Here is a 24,491-nt window from a genome sequence, read left to right as displayed (position 1 = left end):
GTGATCTGCCCTGTTGCTTCTATCTGAGATCCAGTGGATCCAAGCATGCAGCACCTTGGCAGGAGTGTTTAGTCCATGGGAGAGCATGCTGCACTGACCACTGCCCTCCCCAGTGATATCTGACTAATGGTGCAACTTGATAAAGATATTACAAGATTGGCAAGATAAGTGCCTGGGATAACAATTTAATCTGGGGCTATTTCCGTGCTGTTTTCTCTTTTTAAGTTAAAATCCATGCGATGCAATGTCAAGACGATGTTCACCTTGAATACAGCATGTACTTCTTGTGCTGCAGTGCCTAAAATGTTGTGTCCAAGAGGCTGGTTAAAGACCACCCAAAGATCAGGGGTGAGGGACTGCAGGTAAGGCCTGTTTCCTAACTGTGGTATGCTTTTGGTGCAGCCCTTCTATGCAGGGAATAGTGCGCTCTTCAGGAGAACACACACGTGGTTTTGAGCTGTAAAGGTCCATGGAGTTCTGTTTCAGATGGGTTTATGGCCCCTATTATTGTTGTTTTCTTCTCTTTGCAAATGCCACAGACTTTTGGCTGGGCAGGTTCTATATACACAGAACAAATTAAATGACAATAACCTCTTAACTTGCCCCAAATAACCTGAGTTTGTTAATCCTGCTGTATAGCAATTTAACTGAGGTCTGTCTAGCATAAAAACCTGTTTCAGACCCAGAATTCCTTAGTGGCTTATTAAGAAAAAGAATTAATGACAGTTCTCCTTGTATATCCTCCCAGCTTCCAGCAATAATCCTCTGAACTTTTAACCTTCCTAGTTCACTTTATAACAATTGCTTGTTCATGTGTTCCTTGCTCATACTCTGTTGAGTTTGGCAGGTAGGAAAAGGATGAAGGAAAACTGAATTTACTAGGAGGCTTTTGTAAAATGAAACACTATAGGTTATTGTTTGTGTATGTATTCAGCAGTGAATGTTAACTGTTAGTATATAGCCCCATTGTCTGCTCTTTCTCTGATTCCCTCAAAATACTTTAAAAATAGTGGTGGCAGTTTTGCAGTTTGTAGCAGTTTTTGCACACAAACAGGAGTCAGATGAAGCCAAAGCAGCAATGCTATTGAGACAATTTCCAAGTTCCTTTTGGGAAGGATGTGGTGCCAAAAATAAAATGAAGTGTAAGAATAATGTGAGTCTATGCAGCTTTTCTGAGTGTTATCTACTCTTGTGGTGGTTGTTGGACAGACCCAAGAATAGTTTTGTACTGTGTACGTGCAGAACAAGAGGCACTGCCACCAAGGACTCACACTGTGTGTAGAGAGGAGGGATGAGGGGTTGAAAAGAAGATGCTTCCTTGAGGGATTTAAGGCATTTGTCCAAGATTTAATAGAGAATCTGTGAATAATATGGCTATTAAATCCAAATTTACTGTATTTTGATCTGGAATCTTCAGTAAAAGACACAAAAGGATGAGTCCTGACAGGAGATTTTGTTCTTTCAAACTTATTTTAGATGTGAAGTTGAATGCTGAGTCACCCTGGAAATCCTACCTTTGTTTCTGTGCTGTTTAACCCTTCAGCACCCAAGGTTTCCATCCTGATGCAAGAGCCTGTCTCATGCCCAGTCCTTGACAGATTTCTTCTAAGCAATCTCTGAGGCTTGAACCAATGGGCCTCTTTAGAGAAGACATAACTGGAGTGAAACCTCTTGTGTGTGTGCATGGAAGAGGGGATGAGGGCCCTTCCTTCCCTTCAGAGCTCAGGGCACTGCATTGTGATTGCCTAGAAACCCTCCAGCCGGCCTGTGCTGCGTTTGTGGTATAATCATAATCTTGGATTATTCTTTTTAAGATACTCTGTCAAGTTAGGAGAAAATACCCTTTCCCTGCCAGGGTGCCATCACATGTGTAAGAAGGAAATTGAGGAGAAAAAGTGCTGTCCAGGATTCTGGGGTACAGAGTGCTACGGTAAGTTTTGGGTTTTTTTACAACAACCTCCAGCTGTTGAACAGGTCAAACCAGTTTTAATAGAAGGTGTTAAATATATATTGAAGTGATTAATTTTCATTATTCCTTGAATACTCACAAGGTCTCCATTATTTGTCTGGGAGCACATCTGTCTGTTCAGCACATAGTCTCCTTGCTCCAGATGAGTTGAATCCCCTTACATTTAACACATAACATAACCTCCTGTGGTGGAACTTCCTTTTGTCTCTTCTATAAAAATAAACTTTTGGAAAGGGATGTTTTTGTTCCTCTTTGCAAAAGTTTCCAAAGGAAGAGGAAGATCTTTCTGATATCCCTCTTGTCTGCAGCGCGTGTGCCACGTGTGCTGCTCTATAGTCTGGAGTCAGTCAGCTGTTCAGCCACAGAAAATACTTAGCAATTCCAACCCAAGTGAAAAGCACAATCCCAAAAGTCCCACTCAGATTATGCCAAGTAATAAGAATTTGTTTTGTCTTGTCTCAAAAATCCAAAATCAAGACCTACTAAGTGAAACACTTCTCATATGTTTGACTGACAGAATATGGAAAGGCCCCCTCCAGTTCTGCAGAAAATGGGAGACTGTTTAAGTGCTTGATCCTGTTCTCATACTAGCTTTGAATAAGCAACTAGTTTCATCAGAGAAATCACAGATTTCAGAATTATCAGAAATAGTCCTCAAAATTTGGAGGTACCCCACTCTAAAGATGTGGAGACCCTGCTTTTCTGGCACACTTCCAGCTCTCCATGAAGCGAAGGAGAGATGAAAATGCTCAGTATCTTTGCAAAGCAGGCTCCTGTCTGTTCCTAGTTCCAGAACTGCCCTCACCTCTCAGTGCTGCAGTGGCCCAACCTCAAAAAATGTTTCAATGCCTTTGTTGAAATTTAGTTAGGGCTTGTTAGGACTTTTCCTTTGACCTTTCACCGCTGGGCTAGTGTTAGGCACGCTGGATAATTTGCTGGTGAATTGGCTTTTGTTTTGTACAGCTGGAATACCTGGGGCAGGAGGAGATGGAAAGGTGCTGGTTGTTCAATTTAATCTCACCTGTCCTGTCTCTTACCTGCTAGAGTGTCCAGGTGGCTCTGAAAATCCCTGCAATGGCCATGGGACATGTTTGGATGGTATACAGCAGAATGGGACCTGCATCTGCAAGGTGAGGGCGTGATGTGCTCTGAGGGTGATGTGCTTTGTCAGAGGGAGTTGTTTGTGTGGTGTCTGTGCAGGAGCTCTGGGTGGAGGCTGCCCTTCTGCCTGGAAGGCCATTTGCAGCTCCTCTCATCCCAACATCAGTGTCTGTGGTTTTCCTGCAGCATTGCTGTTGTCAGCAATAGCACTAAAACACTGTTGGTGATGGTGTGGAGCTGGGAAGAGTCTCAAGGGTGAAATATGGAAAGAATTGCATTAATTTAACCCCTGATCAGTTGAAATAATTGTATCTGTCTATGGCTGCAAGAAGCCCTGAGACACTTGGCTGTTAATGAGCTGTACCCAGGTAGGCAGAGGCTCCCTCTCTCAGGAAAAACAGGAGAGATGAGAAAGAATTTAGGGCAGATACTTTTTTCTTTTTTCTTTACTACTCCAGACTTAGTACAACCAAAGTATAAACAATTCCTGCACACTTGAATAGAGTGATGTTTCTAAAATGTATAGGGTAATGAATCGGTGTTAGACTTGAAACTTTCCCTGATGAACTGTATATTTTTACAACACTCTTAATTAACAGCTCAAATCCTACCTCTTGGACTCGTGTTTCAGAAAAGTTGATTTTGGATTTAACTCGAAGACACCTTATATCAACTAAAATGTATGCTGAAGGTCCCTGAGCCCCGTGAAATCAATGTAAAAAATCCCACTGGTATTAATGAACTCCAGATTCCTTTTTCAGAGAGATATCAGGAGCCAGATGGAACTTTCCTGTCTGTCTCTAATTAGGACATTATTTGCTCAGTGCCCAGCAGAGTTTCCTGGCATTTGCATGCCCTCTGTGTGTCAGCTCACCCTGGGATCTCCTTTGCCATGGGGGCTGGTTAGTACTGTGGCACTGAGCAGATCAGTTTTCTTCACTGTGTTGCTTCAGATATCACAGAAAATCAAAAATGGGGAGAGACTTTAAACTATTATGATGTGTGAAATAATAGAATGATATAGAAAATAATACCAGACAAATTTTGGGGTCCTTCTAGGAGCAATACAGTGGGTACGGCTGCCAGAACTGCCAGGATGAAAATCGTTTTGGCCCAGACTGTCAGTCAGGTAAGAACAAGTCATTCAAGTGAAACCTCCACAAAGATAACTGAAAACAAGGAAGGAGGAGGAAGAGATGGAGTGAGGAAGGTGCTGGAGAAGGGGAAAGTGGCAGAGAGCTGGCAGTGTTCAATAGCAGGTGTCTAGGCATTTTGTCTTTGTGCCCTTCTGCACTGTCCCACTAAATAAATGATCCTCACTCTCACTCAAACAGTCCATTTTTCCTATTGTAAATCTCTCTCTCTCTCCCCCCTTACTCAGGCTGTCCCCAGTTTCCTCCCTCTTTCTAGCCAGGCCATTACCTACATCCCTGAAACAACCCACACTCACTTCCCTACTGTTTTTCAGACTCCTATTACAGCTCCACGTGTCTTCCAGCTTCCTCTTTGCTGCCCTCTATAAAAACATGATTACACACCATGCTGCCTCTCATGTATGGCACTTTGGGAAGTGAATTATGGCAATGCAGCCTGCCTGTTACAGGAGCCCTTTTTGTCTAGCTCCTGCTTCCTTGTGTCCACACAGGTGAGATAGGCGTGATCTTGGAGGTTGTGACACACCTGAAAAGCTGGTCTAGGTCTTGCATTCAGGGCTGCTCTTACCTCATCTTCTTGAGTCCAGGACAAGGAATTTACTCTCTCAAAGCTCTGACTGGCATGTTCAAATTTTAAAAGGAGCTAGAGGGTTACTGGTGGGAAATCAGGATGCCATGTGCCAGGGCAGCTGGCCAGTGTGTTCCTGGAGCCCTGTGCATTGTCTGGCAGCTAAGCTGAAGCTGAGACTTTGTCTGGACTTCCCTTGCAGAGTGTGACTGTGTGCATGGGGAATGCAACAGCGGCGTTGCTGGGAATGGGAGCTGCACGTGCTATGGAGGCTACACAGGCCCCAGGTGTGACCAAGGTAAACACACTGGTAGCTGCAGAGGGGCTGGGAGAGCAGCCCTATGATGTGGGCTTGGGTGTCTCTAAAGGGGCAGAGAGGCACTGAATAGGTTGGGAATGTAGAGGAAAGATTATTTGAGCACTGGAGATCAAGACAGAGGGAAGAGCTGGGGTCTACTCCCGACTTTGTGACAGGGGTTAAGATGTGCCATCTCTGTATGCCTCTGTTCTTTCTCTGGAACACCAGCTAGATCTCTTCTGTCAGCCTTGGGGGACCTGACTACCTAGGCTGCCAGGAACTTAGAGCTGCCTGCACTGCTCATATCCTCTGGCTTTTGTGCCAGTTTGGGGTCCTCAAATGTGGAAATGTTTGGGAACCTCAAAAGTTTGGGAAACTACATTTGCCTTTATTTCCAGATACTCTGTAAGGTGAATTATATCTTCTACCAGTGCCCTGCATGCTCAAAGGGAAACTCTCTTTGCTGTGTGACTGCAGAGCTCCCCCTTTGCAAAGGTGTGACGTGCGAGGCCAACAGCGAGTGTGTGGTGAGGGATGGGACAGCCCTGTGTGACTGCAAGGTGGGCTACAGAAAACAGGGCAGCACTTGCCAAGGTGAGAAACTTCTCTATGACCCTAAATGGTCCTGTTTGGAAAAAATCCTATCACACTGCTATCTGCAGAGGAGTTTGGTTACGGTGAACACAATGCCTATTCCACTGCAGAGGTTTAAAACTCATTTTTTTCAGGAATACCCATAAGATTAAGGGCTAAGCTTTTGGCTCTCCTTTCGCTTGGTCATAAAAGCAAGAAGTGAATTAAAGTTGCAAGTTCCATCCAGCACTCACTTATAATTATGCACTAAGTAGTGACAGCAGGATGTTGGTGAGTCTGAACCAGTTAAAATAATAAGGTGTGGAGTCTGAGGAGCTCTTCAGTGATTTCAAATTTAAGGTTTTGAATTGGTTTCCTTAAAAGACCATTGATAAGATGCATGTGATCAGCTAGCTATAGATAGATGTTTTCACTGGCTCTTTACAGGTTTTGCTGACCAAACTGCAGTTTCATTTATCCTCAGATATGATGCAAATTCAGAATCAATCCAAGCATCCTCTGTCACTCACACTTCTGTTCCTGAAGTAACATGGAAAATGTGCCATCCAAATTCCTTGGAATAAAAACTCCCAAATGTCTGCTGTCTGAAATGATTTCATTTCCCCGTGAAATTTTAGAAGTTTAACAGAACTAATTCCTTATGCTCCATTCTTTCCATGCCTTGCAGTGTGCTGTGCTGAAATAAGTGCTGTTTTAAAAACAGAAGTTTGGTTCTGCTCACCTCTAATCTCTTTAATTGCAGCTCAGGATCCTTGTGCTCCTTCTCCATGTTCCCCCTTTGCTGTATGTAAAGTTCTTGGATCACGTACATATGAATGCACCTGCAAAGAAGGATATCAAGGAGATGGAAAGATTTGCCAGCCCATCAACCCTTGTGTTGACAGCAATGGAGGCTGCCCAGAAAACTCTACCATTTGTGTTTACAGACGTCCAGGAGAGGTAAGGCAATAACAGCCAAAACTGGGAGAAGGTCTTCACATGAACTGATGAATGTTTTGGTCAAATCTGCTCTCCTCACCTGAGATTTTGCAAAGGGAAACCAGGCAGCTCTTTCATAGGATAACTCACAGGGTAAAAGCTGGTGAATGCAGCTCTATGATCACTGTGTTGCCTTTCCTTAGGCAACGTGTGTTTGCAAGTCTGGGATGAGTAGGAGAACTCCTTCGTCCGAGTGTTCGGCATTTCCCAGCGACTGCCGGCAGTACCTTTGCGACGTGACTGCCATGTGTGAAATTAACTCTCAGGGGACTCCTAGGTAAGCCAGTTTGAAAACTGCAAATGAAGAAGCTTATTCTGCAGCTAGAATGGAAATTTGATTTGTATGAGCTGAATTTTGAAGAAACTGAGGGTGATCTCAGGAGTGTGGGCCAGAGTTGTTCTTTGTTTGTAACAAACCTACTGAAAGTAGAGTTTGACATCAGTCATTGTAAATTATTGCATGTGGGTCACAAAATGCTTTAAATCTGGGGTGGCAGAGTCTTCTTTGATGTGAGCTGGGTGTGTAGCTCCCCAGGCTAGTGGTGGTAGAAGTTAGTAATCCATCGTTAAAAGAGAGATGTGTAGCTTGCTTGCTCATATTTGCATATATTTGCTTATGAGGAATAAGACTTTGTCTCTTCTCCCAGTCAGGTAAGCAATAAATAATTTAGAGTTGCAGAGTGACAGAGAAGGGATAAGTTGAGTGAGGAAACACCAGACCTCACATAGTCCTTTGGAGCAAAACACCTACAAGTTTATACCCCTTAGATGAGAAAAATAGCTGGATAGAGGATAATTTTTGCATAATGGCTTCTCAAACACCAGAGAAATCTTCCCTGAGAATTTTATGTGTTTTCAAGAAAAGGTAGAGCTTCTCTGAGACTCCAAAAAGGGAAAGAGCAATCCCGTCTCCTTGATTCTTCCTTCTCCAATGCTGTTAAAACTATTAGCAACTATTGCTCATTGTGTGCTCCAGGCCAAGACTGAAACACAGTGGCTTCCCTTTCTGAATATGTGCTAGCACAGTGCAGGACACAGTGTTCAGTGCAGTCCCTGCCTTACAGATCTGTTCCCCAGCAGCTGGCACTGAGCCCTCTGAGGCTGGAGTGGAGTCAAATTCCTCCCCTGTGTCGCATGTCTTTGCATGGCTGACACAGAAAGAGCAGAGCTGATACTTGGACAAAGCCCAAACGGGAAAAAACATCTTTGGTAGTCTCTGAGTGATGACTGCAAACCCGTGTGAACCAGGACAGAGATTTTCACATGTAGATAAGCTTTTCTGGAAAAGTCATTAACCTGTCTGGGCCCCTCAGTGAGTTCCAGATGAACTGTAGGTACCTGGTGTGCTTGGGCTGGCTTCTCACTGGAGCCAAGGGGTCACACAGAAGTTGTTTGATAGATCGTCACTTAGCCTGTGGGTTTTATGCATTATCTCAGATTTTCAGATGCTGAAATTACTACAACTGACTAAATATCTAATTAAAAAGGTGTCAATAATTATATTGTGGCAATCTGTACTCTGAACTTTAAAGCAGACAATCCTTATGTGGCTTGTATCTGAGAAAGATACATCTCCATTCTCTTTGAGTAGATACAAATTTGCTTTCCTGGAAGAAGTGCGCATCTTTTTTCCTGTCATTCAGTTTAGGCAGAAGTTACTCAGCCCTTACCTGCATCCCTGGAAGAATTCAAGGCCAGGTTGGGTGGGGCCCTGAGCAACCTGGTCTAGTAGAAGGTGTCCCTGCCCATGGCAGGGGAGGTTTGAACTAAGTGATCTTTAAGGTTCCTTGCAACCCAAACCATTCTATGATGTGAGAACTGGGATTGGTCTTTCAAGTGTAGCTACTGACATGTTCTTCTACTTGGCAATTGTTGAATGTGTTGCAAACTGGTTTACAATGGTTTGTTATGTTTCATCCTTGCCTCATAGCTGTGTGTGTAAAGAAGGGGAGATTGGAGATGGGAGAAGTTGCTATAAAGATCTCTTGGGTGAGATAAATCAGCACAATTTGCGAGGAAGGTTTATAAGGAAGCTAAACGTCGCCAAGAAAATGTTTGGTAAATGCTTTTATATTTTGCTTGGGGGATGGAGCAAGCTGGGGACAGGGTAGCAGTGCCAAACTCCATCTGCTTCCTTGTAAATGAATGCTTGTTGCTTGTACCAGGCTGACACTGTGTAGATTGAATTGTGCTGTTAAAAAGAGGAATATTTATTGCTGTGGTTAAACCATCACTGCTTAACTACTTCACGCTGCCCTTCTTTTTACAGCTTCTGGGTGCTCAACATTGCTGACTAAATATGGGCCCTTCACAGTCTTTGTACCATCCCTTCTTCCCATTCTTGATAGAATGGAATTCAACGTAAGTTTTCTTGGGTTTAGCAAATTTTTGTCTTAAGGTTCTTTCCTGTTTCAGTTCTGCAGCCTGTAAAAACTGATTGACACAAGAGAGGAACATTGGAATGCACTATTTAGAGAAATCATCTCTTGGGAAAACTTTTCATTGTCTGCAGCCTTATAGAGGATGTTATATCCCTCACATTATTTTAAAAAAACTCCATTTTTTTCCTCAGTACTGACAGAGTTTTTTTGTTTGTTTTTAATGTCAGGAAAGTCACTCTTATGTATGACTATTCTTAAAATATCAGCAGATTAGACCACCTGCATGGTCCAGCATAGGCAAAATTGCTCTTGGGGAACTTCAGCAAATTTTATAATCTGCAGCATGCAAGGATAATTTTTAATTTGTCTAAGTCCAATAGTTTTCTGTCCAGGGGATTCCTTTAAAGTCACTTGCGGGTTAATCAGTCTCCCTCTTGGATGTGCAGACAAAATGAAGAGTTTTGCCAGAGTGCTACTCCAGTGAATCAAAATGAAGAGGAAAGCTCAGCCTTGTATGCCAAGAATTTCTCTGTATGTGTTAGCTGGGAGAAAGGTGGTCTTGTGGTAAATGAAGTTTTTGAAAGAACGTGTCATTTTTCTTTTTTATGTGGGCTTTCCTCCCCAAAGGACACAGCTGCTGAGCAGTTGTGCAAAATGCACATTGTTCCTGGTCTGCACTTGATAGAAGATATGATAAAAGCCAAGACTATGTGGACCTTGTCAGGACATCAGCTGACATTCACTAGCCAGGTGAGGAATCTCCTGAAGGCCTGGGGCACTGCTTTCACATAAGACAGGCCGGAGCTTGAGCATGATTTCCTTGATGAGCTTTCTTCACCAGAAAACCTTCTTCTGTGATCAAAACAAGAATCTCCTTTGTGTAGTCTAAAGCAAGGTGATTTAAGACCAGACACCCAAGCAACCACATCTCCTGTCTCACAGACAAGCAAGAATCTGACATGTGAATGGTCTTTCCATGCTCTCTATATGCACTGTGTTCTGGAGAAGAGACCTCTTCTCTACACCATGTGGCTGACATGGAAGAGGCAACAAAGTCTCCCTTCAGACTGAATGCTCCCTTGGAGTTTGTGTGCTTGGACACAGCCACATGTGAATATTTCCTCTTGTAGTTTCTCTTTTCCTCTCTGTTATATTTTCCTTAGTCCTCCTAGCAAAGAAATTTTCATTGTTGTGTTCTGACATGGAAGGCTCTTTTTTTCCTTTTCCAACTGACTCACATTTTCCGGTATCCACTGCTCTCTGTCTCCATCCTGGACCTTTCCTGCAAACCCACAGGTGGCCAAGGGAGAGAGCCCTGTGTTTCCTCTCTGAGGATCCAGCCTTGGCCTTGAGGTCCAGGTCATAATACATCAAAAGGACAAAGACTATTGGGAGCAGGGGAGTCTGAACTGAGTGTGTCAATGCTCCTTTTAAAATTGTTTCCTGTTTGTTTACTTAGGATCTTTTTGATCTGGGAAGTCTGCATTCCCCTTCCTTTGTTTCAAACTGAGTCCTCAGTGACATGAACTGAAATTTAGGGCAGGGAGGAGCAATTGAAAATGCACATGGTAAAATGAAGAGCACAGGAAATCTGTGCTTCCCTGAACTTGAATCACGGCTGCAGCACCAAGGCTTGGATGCTTACATTGTAGGTGAACCTTGGGACACCCTCCCACACCAGGCTGCAGGACAGGGATCCATACAAAGTGGAGGGACCAGACACCTGCCTTGTAACAAGTTCAGTGAGCATGACTGCTCTGGCTTTGTTATAAACATTCCTTGGTAGGCACAATGAGTCAATAAAAGCTGCAGTCAATGCTGTACTTCCAGGATTGCCTCCAAATCAGCTATGTGGTGGTCAGGACATCCTTTTGTGATCCAGAACTGTGATCAAGCATTGCTCACACTCTAACTTCATTCTGGAGCAGGGTGTCCCAGATGAGGTCTTTTTTTTCTGTATTAAGACTTGAAAGTACCACTCAGGATCAAAATATCACCCAAACTCAAGTTGGGTGGGGGGCTTGTCACCCAGGCCATCCCTTACATTTATTTTTTCAAGGGTAACTCTGGGTGTGCCTTCCCCTTGCTGAGCCATAAGGACTGATTTATAGCTGTGTCATGGTAACACAGATGTACCACAAGGAAATAAATCATCATCATCATCAATATTATTGTTATTGTCATGGTGATTATGATTATGATTATTATTTTTTATTTTTATTTTTATTATCACCCAGACATACATCAAATCTTTCCGGTATCAAGATCTGCCAGGGGAACTGTACAACATCTTGCAGTCAAATCTCCCAGCAGCCAATGGCATCATACATATTGTCAACAGCCTCAGGAAAAAACCCAGCACTGACAACCTCAGAAACCCACAGGTACAGAAGCATTCATATTTCTTTTCTTTTGTGGGGTAGCAGAATAAACACTTTTTAAAAAGCAATTTTCATCATTATTCCTCAAAATCAGTGAGGCTTTTTTTTAAAGGGAAAAGGTTATTTATTTTGTCTTCATCTCTGATTAGGCCTGTTAGGTATTATTAAAATACCTTTAAAAGTAGCTGATAGTACTGCATAAGCCAGATAAAAATCTTGCAATGATACTTTTACAGTGCTTGGATGAGAAGAGAATTCTACTTTCATGAATAAAATCAGCAAATGAGCTCTTCTGCTGCTGTATTTTACAGAATAGGTATCTTACAAGACTAGTATTGAAAAGTGTTTTTCACATAAAAATCAAACAAAGATTTTTTTTTTAATTGGTCTGTAGTACATTTTGAAATTATAATCAAAAAGTTGTCTGTGTGTTAAATGAGAACAAATAATCACTTGATTGTGCCCATCTCTTCGAGGATGACAGTCTCCTGTAGATCTTTACATGCATGGCATTCCAGTATGTGCTCAGACCTGGCTTCAGCCCCAGACATGTTTTTCCTCTTTGTATCTTCTTGCAGAAAACCATTGGTGAGATCCTTGCCTCAATGGAGATTTTCAGTAGATTTGAAACTATACTGGAGGTAAGCAAGTCTGCCCAGGAAGCTGTGGTAGTGCTGCTGTACAAAGCCTGCTGCTGATTTGGGGGGAATTTTGAATAGCATTTAAATACATCTCAGTGGTTTGGCTATCTTAATGGATGTTTTATTCTGTGCCATTTTTGGTTTTTATTTTCTTATTTTACCTTAGCAAGTGTAATGGAAAATATTGGAGTTTTCACAGCTATAGGGGATCTGGCACAAGCAGCAAGGGTACATGCCTCTTTCCCATCTTCCCCTTGTCCCTGCAGTTGTTCTCCACAGCATGTTTAGTTCTTGACCACAGTTGAGTGCCTCTGTGTGTTTAAAGGATACAGGGAACATCAGCCAGGACTCCCTTTTTCATATTTTCTGCATTCCCACCAGTGGCTTCCTTGTCCCAGCTGTGCTTTTGTGGCACACCTGTCCCTGGTGTCCAGTTGCCTCTTGCACATTTTGCTTTACAACAGCTCTGCCTTTAGTGAGCTGTTTAATATTTCCTCTCACTTCCTGCTTGACCCCCCTCAGTAACCCAAGTTAGATCCATGATGAAATCTCCTGTTGTTTTTGCAGAACTGTGGCCTGCCTGCAATACTGGATGGACCAGGCCCCTTCACTGTGTTTGTACCCAGCAATGATGCTGTGGATAGGCTGAGAGATGGAAGGCTCATTTATCTTTTCACAGAGGTGGGAGCTCACAGTACTGTAAGACATCCTGAGCTGGCTGAGTTGCACTGGGCTGTGCTGGAATGACTTTGTGCAATGGATCTGGTCATTGCTGAAAGTTGTTCTTCCTGGGGGTGGCTAAACCATGTCTTTGTTTCTGTAAGGCTCTAGGAGAGAAGTGGGTGCTGATGGAGCTTGCAGTGAGAAATAAGGTCAGCCAGATTGCTTAAATCTGGTGATTGACTTTCATTCCTCACCCCAGCTTTGGGCAGGGGAAAATGAAGGAACTTATTCACCAAGTGAATTCACTGCTATAGGCACTGGCATTGTCAATCTCTGATTAGAAGAAAATGTAGTTGCCTCCTCTTACTCCTGAGCATTGAAGAGGTATCTGATTCTCATGTTCTCTTCTTTCCTTAGGGCATCAATAAGCTCCAGGAGCTGGTGAAACATCACATCTACACTTCAGCAGCGGTAAGGCAGGCAGCTCTGACCCCAGACCTCCTTCAGACCAACCCCTTATCAACTCTTTTTTCTGGCACAGAGGTCACAGTGTTGATGACTTCAGTTGCTGCTTCTTGGACCTCCCCTGGAGGAGCAGAGATGTGACTCTGCAGGATCTGATGAGGCAAAGTGTTTGCCATGAAAGGAGTTGCCAAAAGGGACAGCTGTGCTCTCTCTCCATGAAGGAACTCTGAGTTTTCTGGAGTGTTGGTGCTCCCTAGTCGAATGGCCTTTTCAATGAAAATATTGTCCAGCAGAGTTTCCTGCAGGACACAAAAATAAGAGTTGTCCTGGTTCTCAGAACTCTCTACTCAAATAGTTACATTTTTAAGTACAGAAGCTGCAATTTACAATTTTTTCTGCCCTAGAGCTTCTTTTTTTCAGTCAAAATATGTTCTCTATTATGCTTCTGGCTGAACTTTCATTGTTTATTGAATATGTCCTAGAAAAAACCATTATTAGTCTAACCCTACTTGCAGCTGTATTAGCAAGAGACACTGCTAGTGAGACTTGATTTCAGCTGCACTGGACAGTTACCTAAACAAGGAATGAAAATCAAGGCAGCTGCCACCAGCACTGCTGTGTTTGTGATTCTGCAAACAGTTCACACAAAGTCCTGGATTACCCTCTGACCCATTGCTTGTTTTTATGGTATTTCATGAAATGTAAATGTTAAGTGGCCTTGAGAAGTTTCTCAAGTGGCCGGAATCATGGGAGGATTCTGTAAGCTGCACTGAAATGACCCTTTTCATGGTCATTTTTAATGGTACCACCCCCTTGTGTTTTATTTCAGGTGACTGTAGAGCAACTGATAATAATGCCACACATTGTTACAATGGCTAACCAGATACTTACCATCAACATTAGTGCAGATGTAAGTGTGAATCAAAACCTTTTGGGGCAAACCCTTCTGTGCTAGGAGAAAGTCTGCATGTGGTTCTGAACAATGTGGTTTCAGTCAATCTCTGCTTCCCCCTCTGCTTAAAAACCTAGACTTAAATAAGATCATTGAATTTGTTTGCTTCTTATCCAATCTGGGACTCCACTAAGAGGCTTGACCATTTGTGCTACCCTTGATGCTGTGAACCAACTGTTTCCCACATTGGCTTTGTGAGTTGATTCTGTCTAATGGGATAAAATTGTGTTTCTGCATCAGGGAAGAATTCTGATGGATGAATCAGGGATCCCATTAAAAATGCGAGACATTGTGGCTTCAAATGGTATTATTCATACTTTGGATGGCATCTTCATCCCTCCTTCAATCGTTCCCATTTTGCCTCACAGATGCAATGAAGAGCAACATAAGATTGTGATGGTAAGTCAGCTCCTCCCATTCTCATGCCCAAGCCCAGCTGCTGCTTGCTGTGCACCCCACACTCACCTGGAGGGCCAAAAGCAGGCTGTGTAAGCTGAATTTGGGAAAGGTGGTCTGTCTGAGAGTCCCCCTGGTGTGAGCTTTGGCAGCACTGTCAGTTTCTTCTGCTTGCACTTGGCACTGCTTTCCTGCTAATCAGCAAATGTTCCTTGTAGGTTGTTGTTCTTTCCGTGCCCCCATCCTACCTTGGATTCCAAAGTACATTTGCCTTTTCCTTTGTATGATCTTCTTCCCACTAGAGTTGCTAACTTGGCTGACAGTGCTTTGTTCCCACCTCTGTCCCACTGGTGTCCTGTAGCCTGGACAGGAGGCAGACATTCAGTAGCAGGACCTACAAATGCTGTGCAGTATTCTCACACAAACTGTTTCTTACACCTTAGTTGAGGTGCTTGCTCCCCACTTTGATCATTGGTAGGTTACTGAGGAAAGAAGATGAGGCTCTGAATAGCAAGAGGTTTGGAGAGACACAGTGAATCCCAAGGGGCCACAGTGTCCACACAACTTGCTGATTCAGTGAGGCTTACTGCTTGGATTCCCAAAGATTTCCAGCCTAGCAGGATGTCTAGTGGCAGAGAAACTCAGAGAGTGCAGACAGACCCCAGCTTCAGGCAGGTGCAAGCATCTGCTTGAGACACATGAGAGATTTCATTTAAGTGATAAACTTGGCTCATTTCAGAGCATGGAAACTAATAGTAGTTAAATATTTCAGATACATGTTGTGAGGTTTTGGATATATGTACTGGGAACAGTAGCTCTGTAGCACTCTTGGCATGGGGAAGGGGTTCCTTTGAGAAGATTACATTTTTGCCTCTTCTTTTCTAAACAGGGCACTTGTGTGGATTGTGAGGCCCTCAACAACAGCATTTGCCCACCTGGCAGCAAGGAAATGGTAAATATTTGTAGTTATTTCTGTAATTTCTTTGCATAATGACAAACAGGCACACTGACAGTTTCTGACTCAAGATACTTTCAGATAAATAGGGAGCAGGAAAGGCAGCCAGCAGAGAGGCTTGTTAGGGGGTATGTATCCAAGCTTTGTGGTCCCAGACTGTTGCCCACTCATTGCTCTGTGCTATCTCTTATTCTGGAGTCTGCTTGCTGAATCAATGTGGAGCACAGTGAGAAATTCTTGTCTAAGTGAAACTGTAGACTTGCAGCTTTTAGCACTTCTGCTCTGCCTCAGGCAGAGCTTTTCTGCCCACAGGCAAGGTTTGCCAGCTGCTCCAGAGTCTCAGAAGCAAACCTGATTCCACAAGTACCATCCAATGCTGCCTCTGCCTATATCACAGCCAGAGAATCACAACAACCTTTCTGCTCTGCAGAGGGTGAGAAACAGTTTGTTCCTGGCCTGTGCTCCCTGTTGATTCAGATATGACCAGAGCTAGCTGAAGGTGGAGGAAGGAGGAGTGCTGCCGTTTGAGTTATCCCATGCTGAGGTTAGCAGAACAGCAAGTTCCAGGAAATGGCAATGTGAAGGCCAGACCCAAGATGTTGTTTGTGAAAGCCAGAGAGGTGCTCACCACCCTTAAATTCTTGAGTGTCATCTGAGAGGTCTGACTTTCAGGGGAACTTGTTAATGCTGTCTCAGCATGGATGTCTGAAGAGAGATCTGCAAAATCACCAGTTGCTCATTTTCCTCTCTGACTAAGGCTGGCAAAGGCAAAATCACCTGGGGCCCAGTTCTACCTGTGTTCAGCTCCAAGACAGGTCACTGAGCATCATTCCAATGTTATTTGCAACCCTTCATCTTATGTCTTCTTTTCTCCATCTCACCTTTGTCTTTTTCCTTCCCTCCCTCACTGTCTAATTCTCTCCTTACTCCTTCTATTCCCCACTGTCCCTCCCTCCTCCCCTGTCCCCTCTCCTATCTCTTTCCTCCCCTCTTTCTTACCCTCTATTTCTCCTCCCTGCCACCCTTATCTCTCCCTTGTCTCCTCTCCCTCCCTTCCTTCCCCTGTGATTGCTCTCTCCCTTATCACAGATGCTATTATTAGAACTAAAGGGCAGCACCTTGGCTCAGGCTTGGGGACACTTGGGAGCAGGAGGAGGCCACTGTGTGCCTTGGTCCTTCCTAGGCCTGCCACAGCTGTGTGCTGCTCACCTCAGCTCCTCAGTGAACTTCCCCAGCTCAGAGATAGGCACAGTTGCTCTCTGCAGCAGAAAGAGCCAAGGGGAAGGTGACAGTGCTAGTGGCTTCTTTTGTTTGTGCAGGAACCAACGCTGTCCCCAAAGGAATGTGTTTACATCCATGACCCACAGGGCCTGATGGTCCCGAAGAAGGGATGTGCCAGGTACTGCAATCAAACCATCACGGTGAGTGGGATGGAGGAACACTTTCCCTCTGGGAGAGCTCAGCTCTGCCCTTCCTCATTCACCAGGAGCAGGTCTGACTCTGAGTCAAGGGGCTGGATGGGAGCAGAAGGAAAGCTGTCCCCAGGACCATCACATAAACAAGCTACCTGCTTTTTGTCCAGGAGAATGAGCTACCTGCTTTTGTCCTACTGCAGATGTTAGAAGGCAGCCCAGTTAAGTCTGAGTGCAAGAAATAAATAAAATAAGGCATCTCTGTTGTGACCTGCCAAGCTGTAGGAAGCCATGATGGTGCAGTGTTAACTGGAGTGTGCCAGCTTTAGCATTTCTCCCAAAGGAAGCTGAGCACAGAGAAAGTGCTGTAAGCTGTGAAGTGATTGCATCCTGTTTATGAACCACTGTCAGATGGTTCAGGAAAGTCTCTCTTAGTGAATTTATGGACCTCACGTTTGTCTGCAGCTCCTGAGCTCTCACAGTGCCAACTGTATGTAATGATTTGTGGGTGTTTCATTAAATACTTCTGATTGTTTGTATTATGATTGTTCTTCCTTTGGTCAGTCATGACAAGGCCTGCAATCCAGGACTGCTACATCCCTCCACAGGAATGCAGTTCTGGGCAAGGTTAAAGTAACAGTGAGTGGACCAGAGTTATTAAAGAATTAAAAGTTCATTAAAAACATGCATCCCATGTGTTGAAGCCACAGAGTAAGCAGAAAATAATGGTTTGTTCTGAGAAGAATTGGCTGTGAGCAGGAAGAGGGTCATTGCTGAAAAATAATTTAGGTGCAGGAACTCCTAAGAAACACAGATACTAAATACAACGTTCTGTTTCCCTCCATGGCAGAGACAAGGACCAGAATTTGAGAATTATGAGCACAGGAATACTGCAAGAAATTCTTGTTCAGTCATGTCATACCTTATCCATTTTATTGGGGTTTTTTTTCAGAAACCTGGATGCTGCAAAGGGTTCTTTGGTCCAGACTGCATGCCATGCCCTGGGGGATTTTCCAGCCCGTGCTACGGCCGGGGAAATGTAAGTGTGGAGGAACCTTCTGCATTGCAACGAGCAGGTGCATCAGTGTGGTTGGAGAGTATAGTTTGAGACAAGTACAATTCAGAGTTTGTGCTCCAGGGATAAACCCACAGAGGTGGTAGCAGAAGATCCAGGGAAATGGCACATGTTTAGTGAGAATTAGGTCATGGCTGTTGGACACAGCTCTAACTGTGTGGGATCTTGTATTACTACCACCACTCTTCAAAGTCCTGTTTGTTACTGTGTGTATCAAAGTACCTTTGATGGACATTAATGCCTTGGCATTTCTCTGAATTTCAATCACTTTGGTTTTTTCTTGTTTTCCATCCAGTGCAGTGATGGCATTCAAGGGAATGGCAACTGTCACTGCTTTGAAGGTTTCAAAGGCACAGCCTGCCACATCTGTGCAAATCCAAACAAGCACGGCGAGAACTGTGATGAAGGTTAGTATCTCTGGTGGAGAGACTAAAGGAAAATTTAGAACAAAGATAAGGGTGCAAATTCATGTATATTGGATTCCATTCTGGCAAGACCAGCATCATGAAAGAAGTGACAAAAAAGTCATCATGTGTGTCCCGTCGAACAACAGTGGAGAATACATATTTGATATGACAGTGGTGATGTTTTGGAAACATCAACCTAATTTAGATCTCTCGTGTTAAGAAACAAAAGACAGTTGACAATGACCTTGAGCTTGATAGCCTAAATTTGAGTCTGTTCTTACAGCCTGTTGAAAACATGGATCCAGGCAGTTGCAGGATCTGTTGCCTGGCCAGGCTTGATTTGTGATGGATGTCTCTCAGCAGACATCCCCTCTGTCAAAAAAAAAATTATGGAATGATTATTTGGTGTCACAAGAGATTGTGAAGGAAAGTTGGAAATTTACAACTGTGGTGGATTCTGGACTTTCTGTACTTACTGATCCTACTGCATGTCCTTGACAGATTGTGGCTGTGTCCATGGTGTCTGTGACAACAGGCCTGGCAGTGGGGGGGTGTGTCAGTCCTGGTCCTGCAAGGAAGGCTACACCGGGAAATTCTGTGACAAGACATCCAGGAACTGTGGTCCCAGTGGGCTGTCCCAGTACTGCCACCAGCACGCTGTCTGCAGCCTCAATGACACAGCAAGGTCAGTCTCTGTGGCATGTTCAGGGGCACATGGCCATTGTACATGGCTGCCACCCCTGTGGCTCTGTGTGTCTGCATACTTGGTGCACAGCATGGTTTGAGTGACTCAGCCAGCCTGCTAGTAATAAATCTTGCTTGCTTGAGGGACTGCTCTACCTGTGTCCCTTTTTTGTTTATACTTTTAAGGTGCATCTGCATGGATGGATACGAAGGGGATGGGTTTTCCTGCCAGCCCATTGACCTGTGCAGTCAGCCAGAACGGGGAGGTTGTTCACAGAATGTAAGTGGGCTCAGACTGTGAAGAGTGGAGAGGCAGCTCCTCGCAATCAGAACAGGGAGCCAGGACTCCTGGGACTGTTACACATTTTGTGTGCTAATTTTTCCTGTCTGTCAGATGAGGTGGAATAACAAGTGCCTTGGCATAGTCATTGTAAATATGTCAATCATTTGGGCTGGTACCAAAATGTGACACTCCAAGGATAGTTTGGCTGGTTCACACCAGATATTTTATCAGCCACACAGATCAGCTGTACAGATAATTTTTGGTTTGCAATGATATTCCCCTCAAGCTCTTCTAACATGTTACTTTCTCTGTAGCTTAACTGTGAGATCCAACACATATCCCCAGTAACCATCAACACTATACTTGTATCCATGCTTCATGTTGGAAATTACTGCCAAATGGTCAGACTTCATCATAAATTAGACCCTTCAGTCAGAGAAAGACTTTGGGCCATATACAAGAGAATAGGATGGCACTGGGTACAAAGCAGGTCTTTTCCTGAAAGAGATCTGCCATCTATCACTGATTCCATCCCAGGCAGGAGATTGTGGTCCCCCTCTTCAGGGAATACTTATTGTGTAATGGAAGAGCTTTACATGGTGATAATGAATGCCCTGCGAGTTCTAAGCCACCTTAGACACGAGTGTTTACCTCTCTGAAAACACAAAATGTCTCCAGAATCACTTTATTACGAAGTTTTCTATGACTTTTCTGGAGAAGATGCTTCCACCCCCCACTTCCCAGTATTTTCATTGCACTGTCTCCCTTCTGCTGGGTGTAATTCCTTCTCTGTCCCTCTCCTGAAGGCCCTGTGCACCAGCACAGGCCCTGGCACTGCCACATGCCAGTGCAATGTGGGCTGGACTGGGGATGGCAAGGCCTGTGTGCCCATAGACAACTGCATGCTGGAGAGCAGAGGGAGCTGCCACCTCAACGCCGACTGCGTGTACACCGGGCCTGGACAGGTATGAGCAAAGCTGAGCAGCCGGCAGGTAGGACTAACACTCCCTCAGCTGCTCTCAGGTGGCCTTGGGCTGCCAGAGGTAAAAACTGGGCTGGTCAGCAGCCAAACTTGCTTGTCCACTGCCAGAAACATCAGCTGCAGCTGCAGCATCACAGTGCACTTGCATGTGAGGTGCACTGGTGTGTTCAGGACTGCTGCTCCACTCCGGGACTTGTGCAGTAAAGGGACAGGAATGCACTCTGTAATACAGCTTGACCTAAGACAGCAGTTGCTGCGTGCCCCTGTCCCCAGACCACAGCACTGGAGAGCACGTGCAGCTGTTCAGACAGTCTGTGCAGGGAGCTGGGCCAAGAGCAATATGTGTTGAGGTAGGAGGAAGGTGCACACGAGAGGAGACTTCTCAGGGTGCTGCTGCCCACCGGAGCATGGAGCATGGGGAGCATTGCACAAAGTGCTGAAAAAAGGTACAAAAGCTGTAGCAGATTTTAGTGAGGTGAGATGTGCAAGTCCTCTCCCAGATATCTTCAAAGCAAGAAGCTTTGAAATTAACTCCTCTTTCTGCCATTCACAAAGTCTGTGTCATTCCCTAAAAACCTGGAAATAAAGGAGGAAGCCACCATCTTCAAGTGACCCCCACAGCCAAGAGATGCAGGGGATCAATGTGCTTGAGTAACCAGGCAGCTTGTGTGCTGTGATAGAGGATGATGCTCTGCTAAGGAAACAACTCCACATTTCCAGGTCTTGAGGGACCAGGAAGAAAACTTGGGAAGATAAATTAAGGATAAGTTTTGCTGCCTTAGACATTTTTTGGATAGTAAATGAGGATGCTCTGGTAAGTTTATAAAACTGAAATATCTTTCTTGCAGAGCAAGTGTGTCTGCAAGAGGGGTTATGCTGGTGATGGCCACAGCTGTGATGCCATCAACCCGTGCCTCATGGACAATGGTGGCTGCCATGACCTGGTGAGTAGTTAAGGAGCTGTCCTTAAGGCTGGCACGGCAGGGCAGGCTCACTGACAGGTTTTGCAGCAGCCATGGCATTGAGAGAATTGCAAAGGTTTATGATACGTCATCTTACTGGCCTGCACTGATGTGCTCCAAAGATGGATCCTCTGATTTTTGTGGGTTCACACAACCAAAGCAATCACCCAGGCTTAGCTGCATGAGGGCAACACTCAGTGCCACCATAAAGGCAGCAAGGAGAAGGAGTTTGTGTGTGCTACTCTAGGCCAGCCCTTGGAAGGCGAGAATTCAATTCTGAGATGGGTGTAACACTACATAACCTGTGTTTGCTCTCTAATTTCTTCTTCTTTTCCTTGTATTTGCAGGCTACGTGTGTACCCCTTGGTGGAGGAGAGAGATCCTGTGTTTGCTCTGAAGGCTACTTTGGGGATGGCATGACATGCTATGGAGACATTCTAAAAGTTAGTGAAGACCAAATGTCTGAGCCTTTTTGAGACTGGAGAGAACTGGCTCTGCTCTCTCTTTACTTTTCCCTGTTACCTGAGTTGACTCCTTCTACAAGCATGAGGGAGTCAACTCAGCGTGAAGCCCAAGTGTATTCCAAGGCCACAGGCACAGAAGTGATGCCAGCACTAATTACTGCCAGTGAAAGCATAATTTCTAAGCTGCCTCACCCCTGTGCAGGGAGCACCTGTCCTGTGCAGTAAGTCATCTCTCCTTCATTGTTAGGAAAGCTTTCCAGGTCAGAGCTGTCAGGCCTATTTTTTGTCTTTAGAACTATCAAAGGCCATTGTGGATTCAATCTTTTGTCCCTGATACATGTGAACTCACTGCAGATGAGTTGAAAATAGTTTGTTTATTTGGAAATAAATATTTTTAATGGCTGAAGTTTGGTTTTAGAAGTGCCTATCTCTCCTCACAATACATGGTGCCTGTAATGGCTGTGAAGTGAGAAGAATGTTGAAGTCATTGTTGCCAGATTTGACATTGCCAGATTTGATATTTGATATTGCTCCTTTCCCTCATCCTGAGTCCCCCAGCCCTGTACCCTGTGCTCAGCAGAGGTAACTCTTTTGTTGTTTCTATTTGAAAGGAGCTGGCCAGGAATTCCCACTTCGTGGGCTTCTACAACTGGGTTAAGGTAAGAGAAACCATGGGATACCCACATGGGTAAGTTCTGTAGAAGTGAAGTCTGTGAATGAGTCTGTTAGAGGACAAGCAACTCCAAATATCTTTTTCTTCAGAGAAAACAAAGCAAAGCAAATGAGAAATGGTTACAGAGCAGGCATGTGGAAAAGCTGTGGAGTTGTGGTAGAAGAGGGTCATGAGTATGTTTTGGGGACTTTGTACGTCTCATAAGAGGAAGCTGGGGCTGTGTTACACCTAATTTTCGTGGTTGTACCATCTGTAACTCCTGTCCATCAAAAAACAGCACAGAAGGGAAAGAAGAGTTAGCATTATAATACTGCCTTTCAGAAGAACATCCGTTTGGACATTAGACTGCATGTTTGTTCCTTTTCTCATTGCTGCTTCCCTGCCTCTAGTGTGGGAATAAGAGAGACCCTCCACAGACTGCACTAAGTCTGTGGAAACTCACTATGATGGACAGCCTCTAACTTGAGCCTTTGCTCACCTGACCTGCTGCACACAAAATTGCTTTTGCCAACAAGTATCTTGGTTCCTCCCCCAGGACTGATGTTGGGTATTCAAAAAGGGTTTATGGATATGATTGAACGTGTTTGAAGGAAAACTGAATTGGGAAGGTAGAGCTTAAAGCAGCAGTTTTTCCCTTGGCAATCAGGCGTCAGCTGTTTTGGCTAAACTACCTGTGGCATTCCTTGCTTGCCATGCCCAGGAGCGGCAGGAGATCTGCTGTGCTGCTGAGCACCTGCCCTGTTCCTCCACATCCCTTTCGCATGGCTGCAAGGGTGGGATGGCTGGTGGGTGGAATTTGCACTATAGATGTGGCAGTGGCGTGTCTTATTTGTTCATTTTTCTGCTTTGGACAACAGAAATCTCTCTTCAGCATCCCAGCAGGAGCCAATGTCACTGTCCTGGTGCCATCAGAGGCAGCTATCAAGAACCTAAGCAATGCTGACAAAGATTTCTGGTTGACCCCTTACATGCTGCCATTTTTAGTCAGGTACAAGGAGCCTCCTGCCTTTGCTTTACTGGGCCAAACAACAGTAACAGAGCCATGAAATGGGTTTTTTCTTGTACATGACCAATGAGGACATACCTTGAGATAAATATAGAAGCAAATTTAAATATCTAGCTGGCAAAAAATTAAGTAGGCATTGAAAACATAACAGACCACAGATCATGGGAAGTGGGTTTATTTTTCATGTATTTGCAGAGAGATTTTCCCAGTCAGATGGCATCAGAACAATTCTCTCCATTGTTCTCTCCATGTGCTAAAGTACTTCCTGTGAGAGATGTGAATGTTAGGTGGTATGGTCTTATCTCCCTGTCATTTCCAGCACTTCCCCAATCTTTTCTTTATCTGGTTTTGTTCCCCACAGAGCCCACTTCCTTGAAGGTGTCTTCACTGCTGAAAAGCTCAAAAAGTACGGACCAGAATTACCCACTCTCAACCCACAGACCAGATGGCAGATAAACACTGCGAGTGGCGTAAGACTTTCTTACATAAGAAATGTTCCAATCTCAAATTTAACTGCTGAGGGGCTGCTGTATCCAGTGGGGAGCCTGGTTGGGACACTGGTGCCCTCAAATGCAGGCATCTTTCACAAACTCTACCCAGATTAACCATGTGCAGCCTTGAATGAACAACGTATTTGTGATGAACTTGCCTGGCACTTCCTGATCCTTTTGCTTCTCCCTCTGGTTCTTGTGCAGGTATTGACCATCCAGAATGCAAGTGTAGTTGTCAGTGACATCCCTGCCAGCAATGGCATCATCCACATCGTCAGTAAGGTATGTCAGTACATGTGGCACTGGGAAATGCTGCAGCTGTAGCAGCAGGCCTGTGTAGCAGCCTCTGCTACAGGGCCAAGAAGGAACACATGTCTGGATGGTTAGGAAGGGATATAAAGGCGAAATATATGAGGTTATCACAAGGTCCTGACAGATGTTTCCTGTGCAGCAGTGTTCAATGTTTAAAACATTTGTCTCCAGGACCAGTGGGAGGAGAGTTGCCCTTCTCCTGGCTGATAGAAGAGTTCAGGCTATTGCAGGACTGTGTAAAATT

The 24,491-nt window shown here is 44.5% G+C and overlaps 1 protein-coding gene across 3 annotated transcripts in view; it reads left to right on the top strand.

The window, feature by feature from the left end:
• Positions 1-24,491, top strand: part of STAB1 (stabilin 1) — a 59,507-nt gene that overhangs the window by 6,516 nt on the left and 28,500 nt on the right. For all 3 annotated transcript variants that reach the window (XM_059856310.1, XM_059856309.1, XM_059856311.1), the window contains 30 exons: positions 226-362; positions 1,815-1,930; positions 3,014-3,099; positions 4,130-4,199; positions 4,995-5,090; positions 5,568-5,684; positions 6,427-6,623; positions 6,806-6,939; positions 8,593-8,720; positions 8,932-9,023; positions 9,671-9,793; positions 11,281-11,427; positions 12,003-12,065; positions 12,633-12,746; positions 13,146-13,199; positions 14,023-14,103; positions 14,386-14,544; positions 15,431-15,493; positions 16,816-16,917; positions 17,861-17,947; positions 18,279-18,390; positions 18,892-19,075; positions 19,261-19,354; positions 20,164-20,322; positions 21,188-21,283; positions 21,649-21,744; positions 22,377-22,424; positions 23,296-23,426; positions 23,806-23,914; positions 24,140-24,217. In XM_059856310.1, coding sequence (XP_059712293.1) covers positions 226-362; positions 1,815-1,930; positions 3,014-3,099; positions 4,130-4,199; positions 4,995-5,090; positions 5,568-5,684; positions 6,427-6,623; positions 6,806-6,939; positions 8,593-8,720; positions 8,932-9,023; positions 9,671-9,793; positions 11,281-11,427; positions 12,003-12,065; positions 12,633-12,746; positions 13,146-13,199; positions 14,023-14,103; positions 14,386-14,544; positions 15,431-15,493; positions 16,816-16,917; positions 17,861-17,947; positions 18,279-18,390; positions 18,892-19,075; positions 19,261-19,354; positions 20,164-20,322; positions 21,188-21,283; positions 21,649-21,744; positions 22,377-22,424; positions 23,296-23,426; positions 23,806-23,914; positions 24,140-24,217 — 3,273 coding nt within the window. The remainder of the gene's footprint in view (positions 1-225; positions 363-1,814; positions 1,931-3,013; positions 3,100-4,129; positions 4,200-4,994; positions 5,091-5,567; positions 5,685-6,426; positions 6,624-6,805; positions 6,940-8,592; positions 8,721-8,931; positions 9,024-9,670; positions 9,794-11,280; positions 11,428-12,002; positions 12,066-12,632; positions 12,747-13,145; positions 13,200-14,022; positions 14,104-14,385; positions 14,545-15,430; positions 15,494-16,815; positions 16,918-17,860; positions 17,948-18,278; positions 18,391-18,891; positions 19,076-19,260; positions 19,355-20,163; positions 20,323-21,187; positions 21,284-21,648; positions 21,745-22,376; positions 22,425-23,295; positions 23,427-23,805; positions 23,915-24,139; positions 24,218-24,491) is intronic.

The sequence above is a fragment of the Haemorhous mexicanus genome, chromosome 11, assembly GCF_027477595.1.
Source record: "Haemorhous mexicanus isolate bHaeMex1 chromosome 11, bHaeMex1.pri, whole genome shotgun sequence".
In the NCBI taxonomy this organism is placed as follows: Eukaryota; Metazoa; Chordata; class Aves; order Passeriformes; family Fringillidae; genus Haemorhous; species Haemorhous mexicanus.
This window is presented reverse-complemented; position numbering and strand designations above follow the sequence as displayed.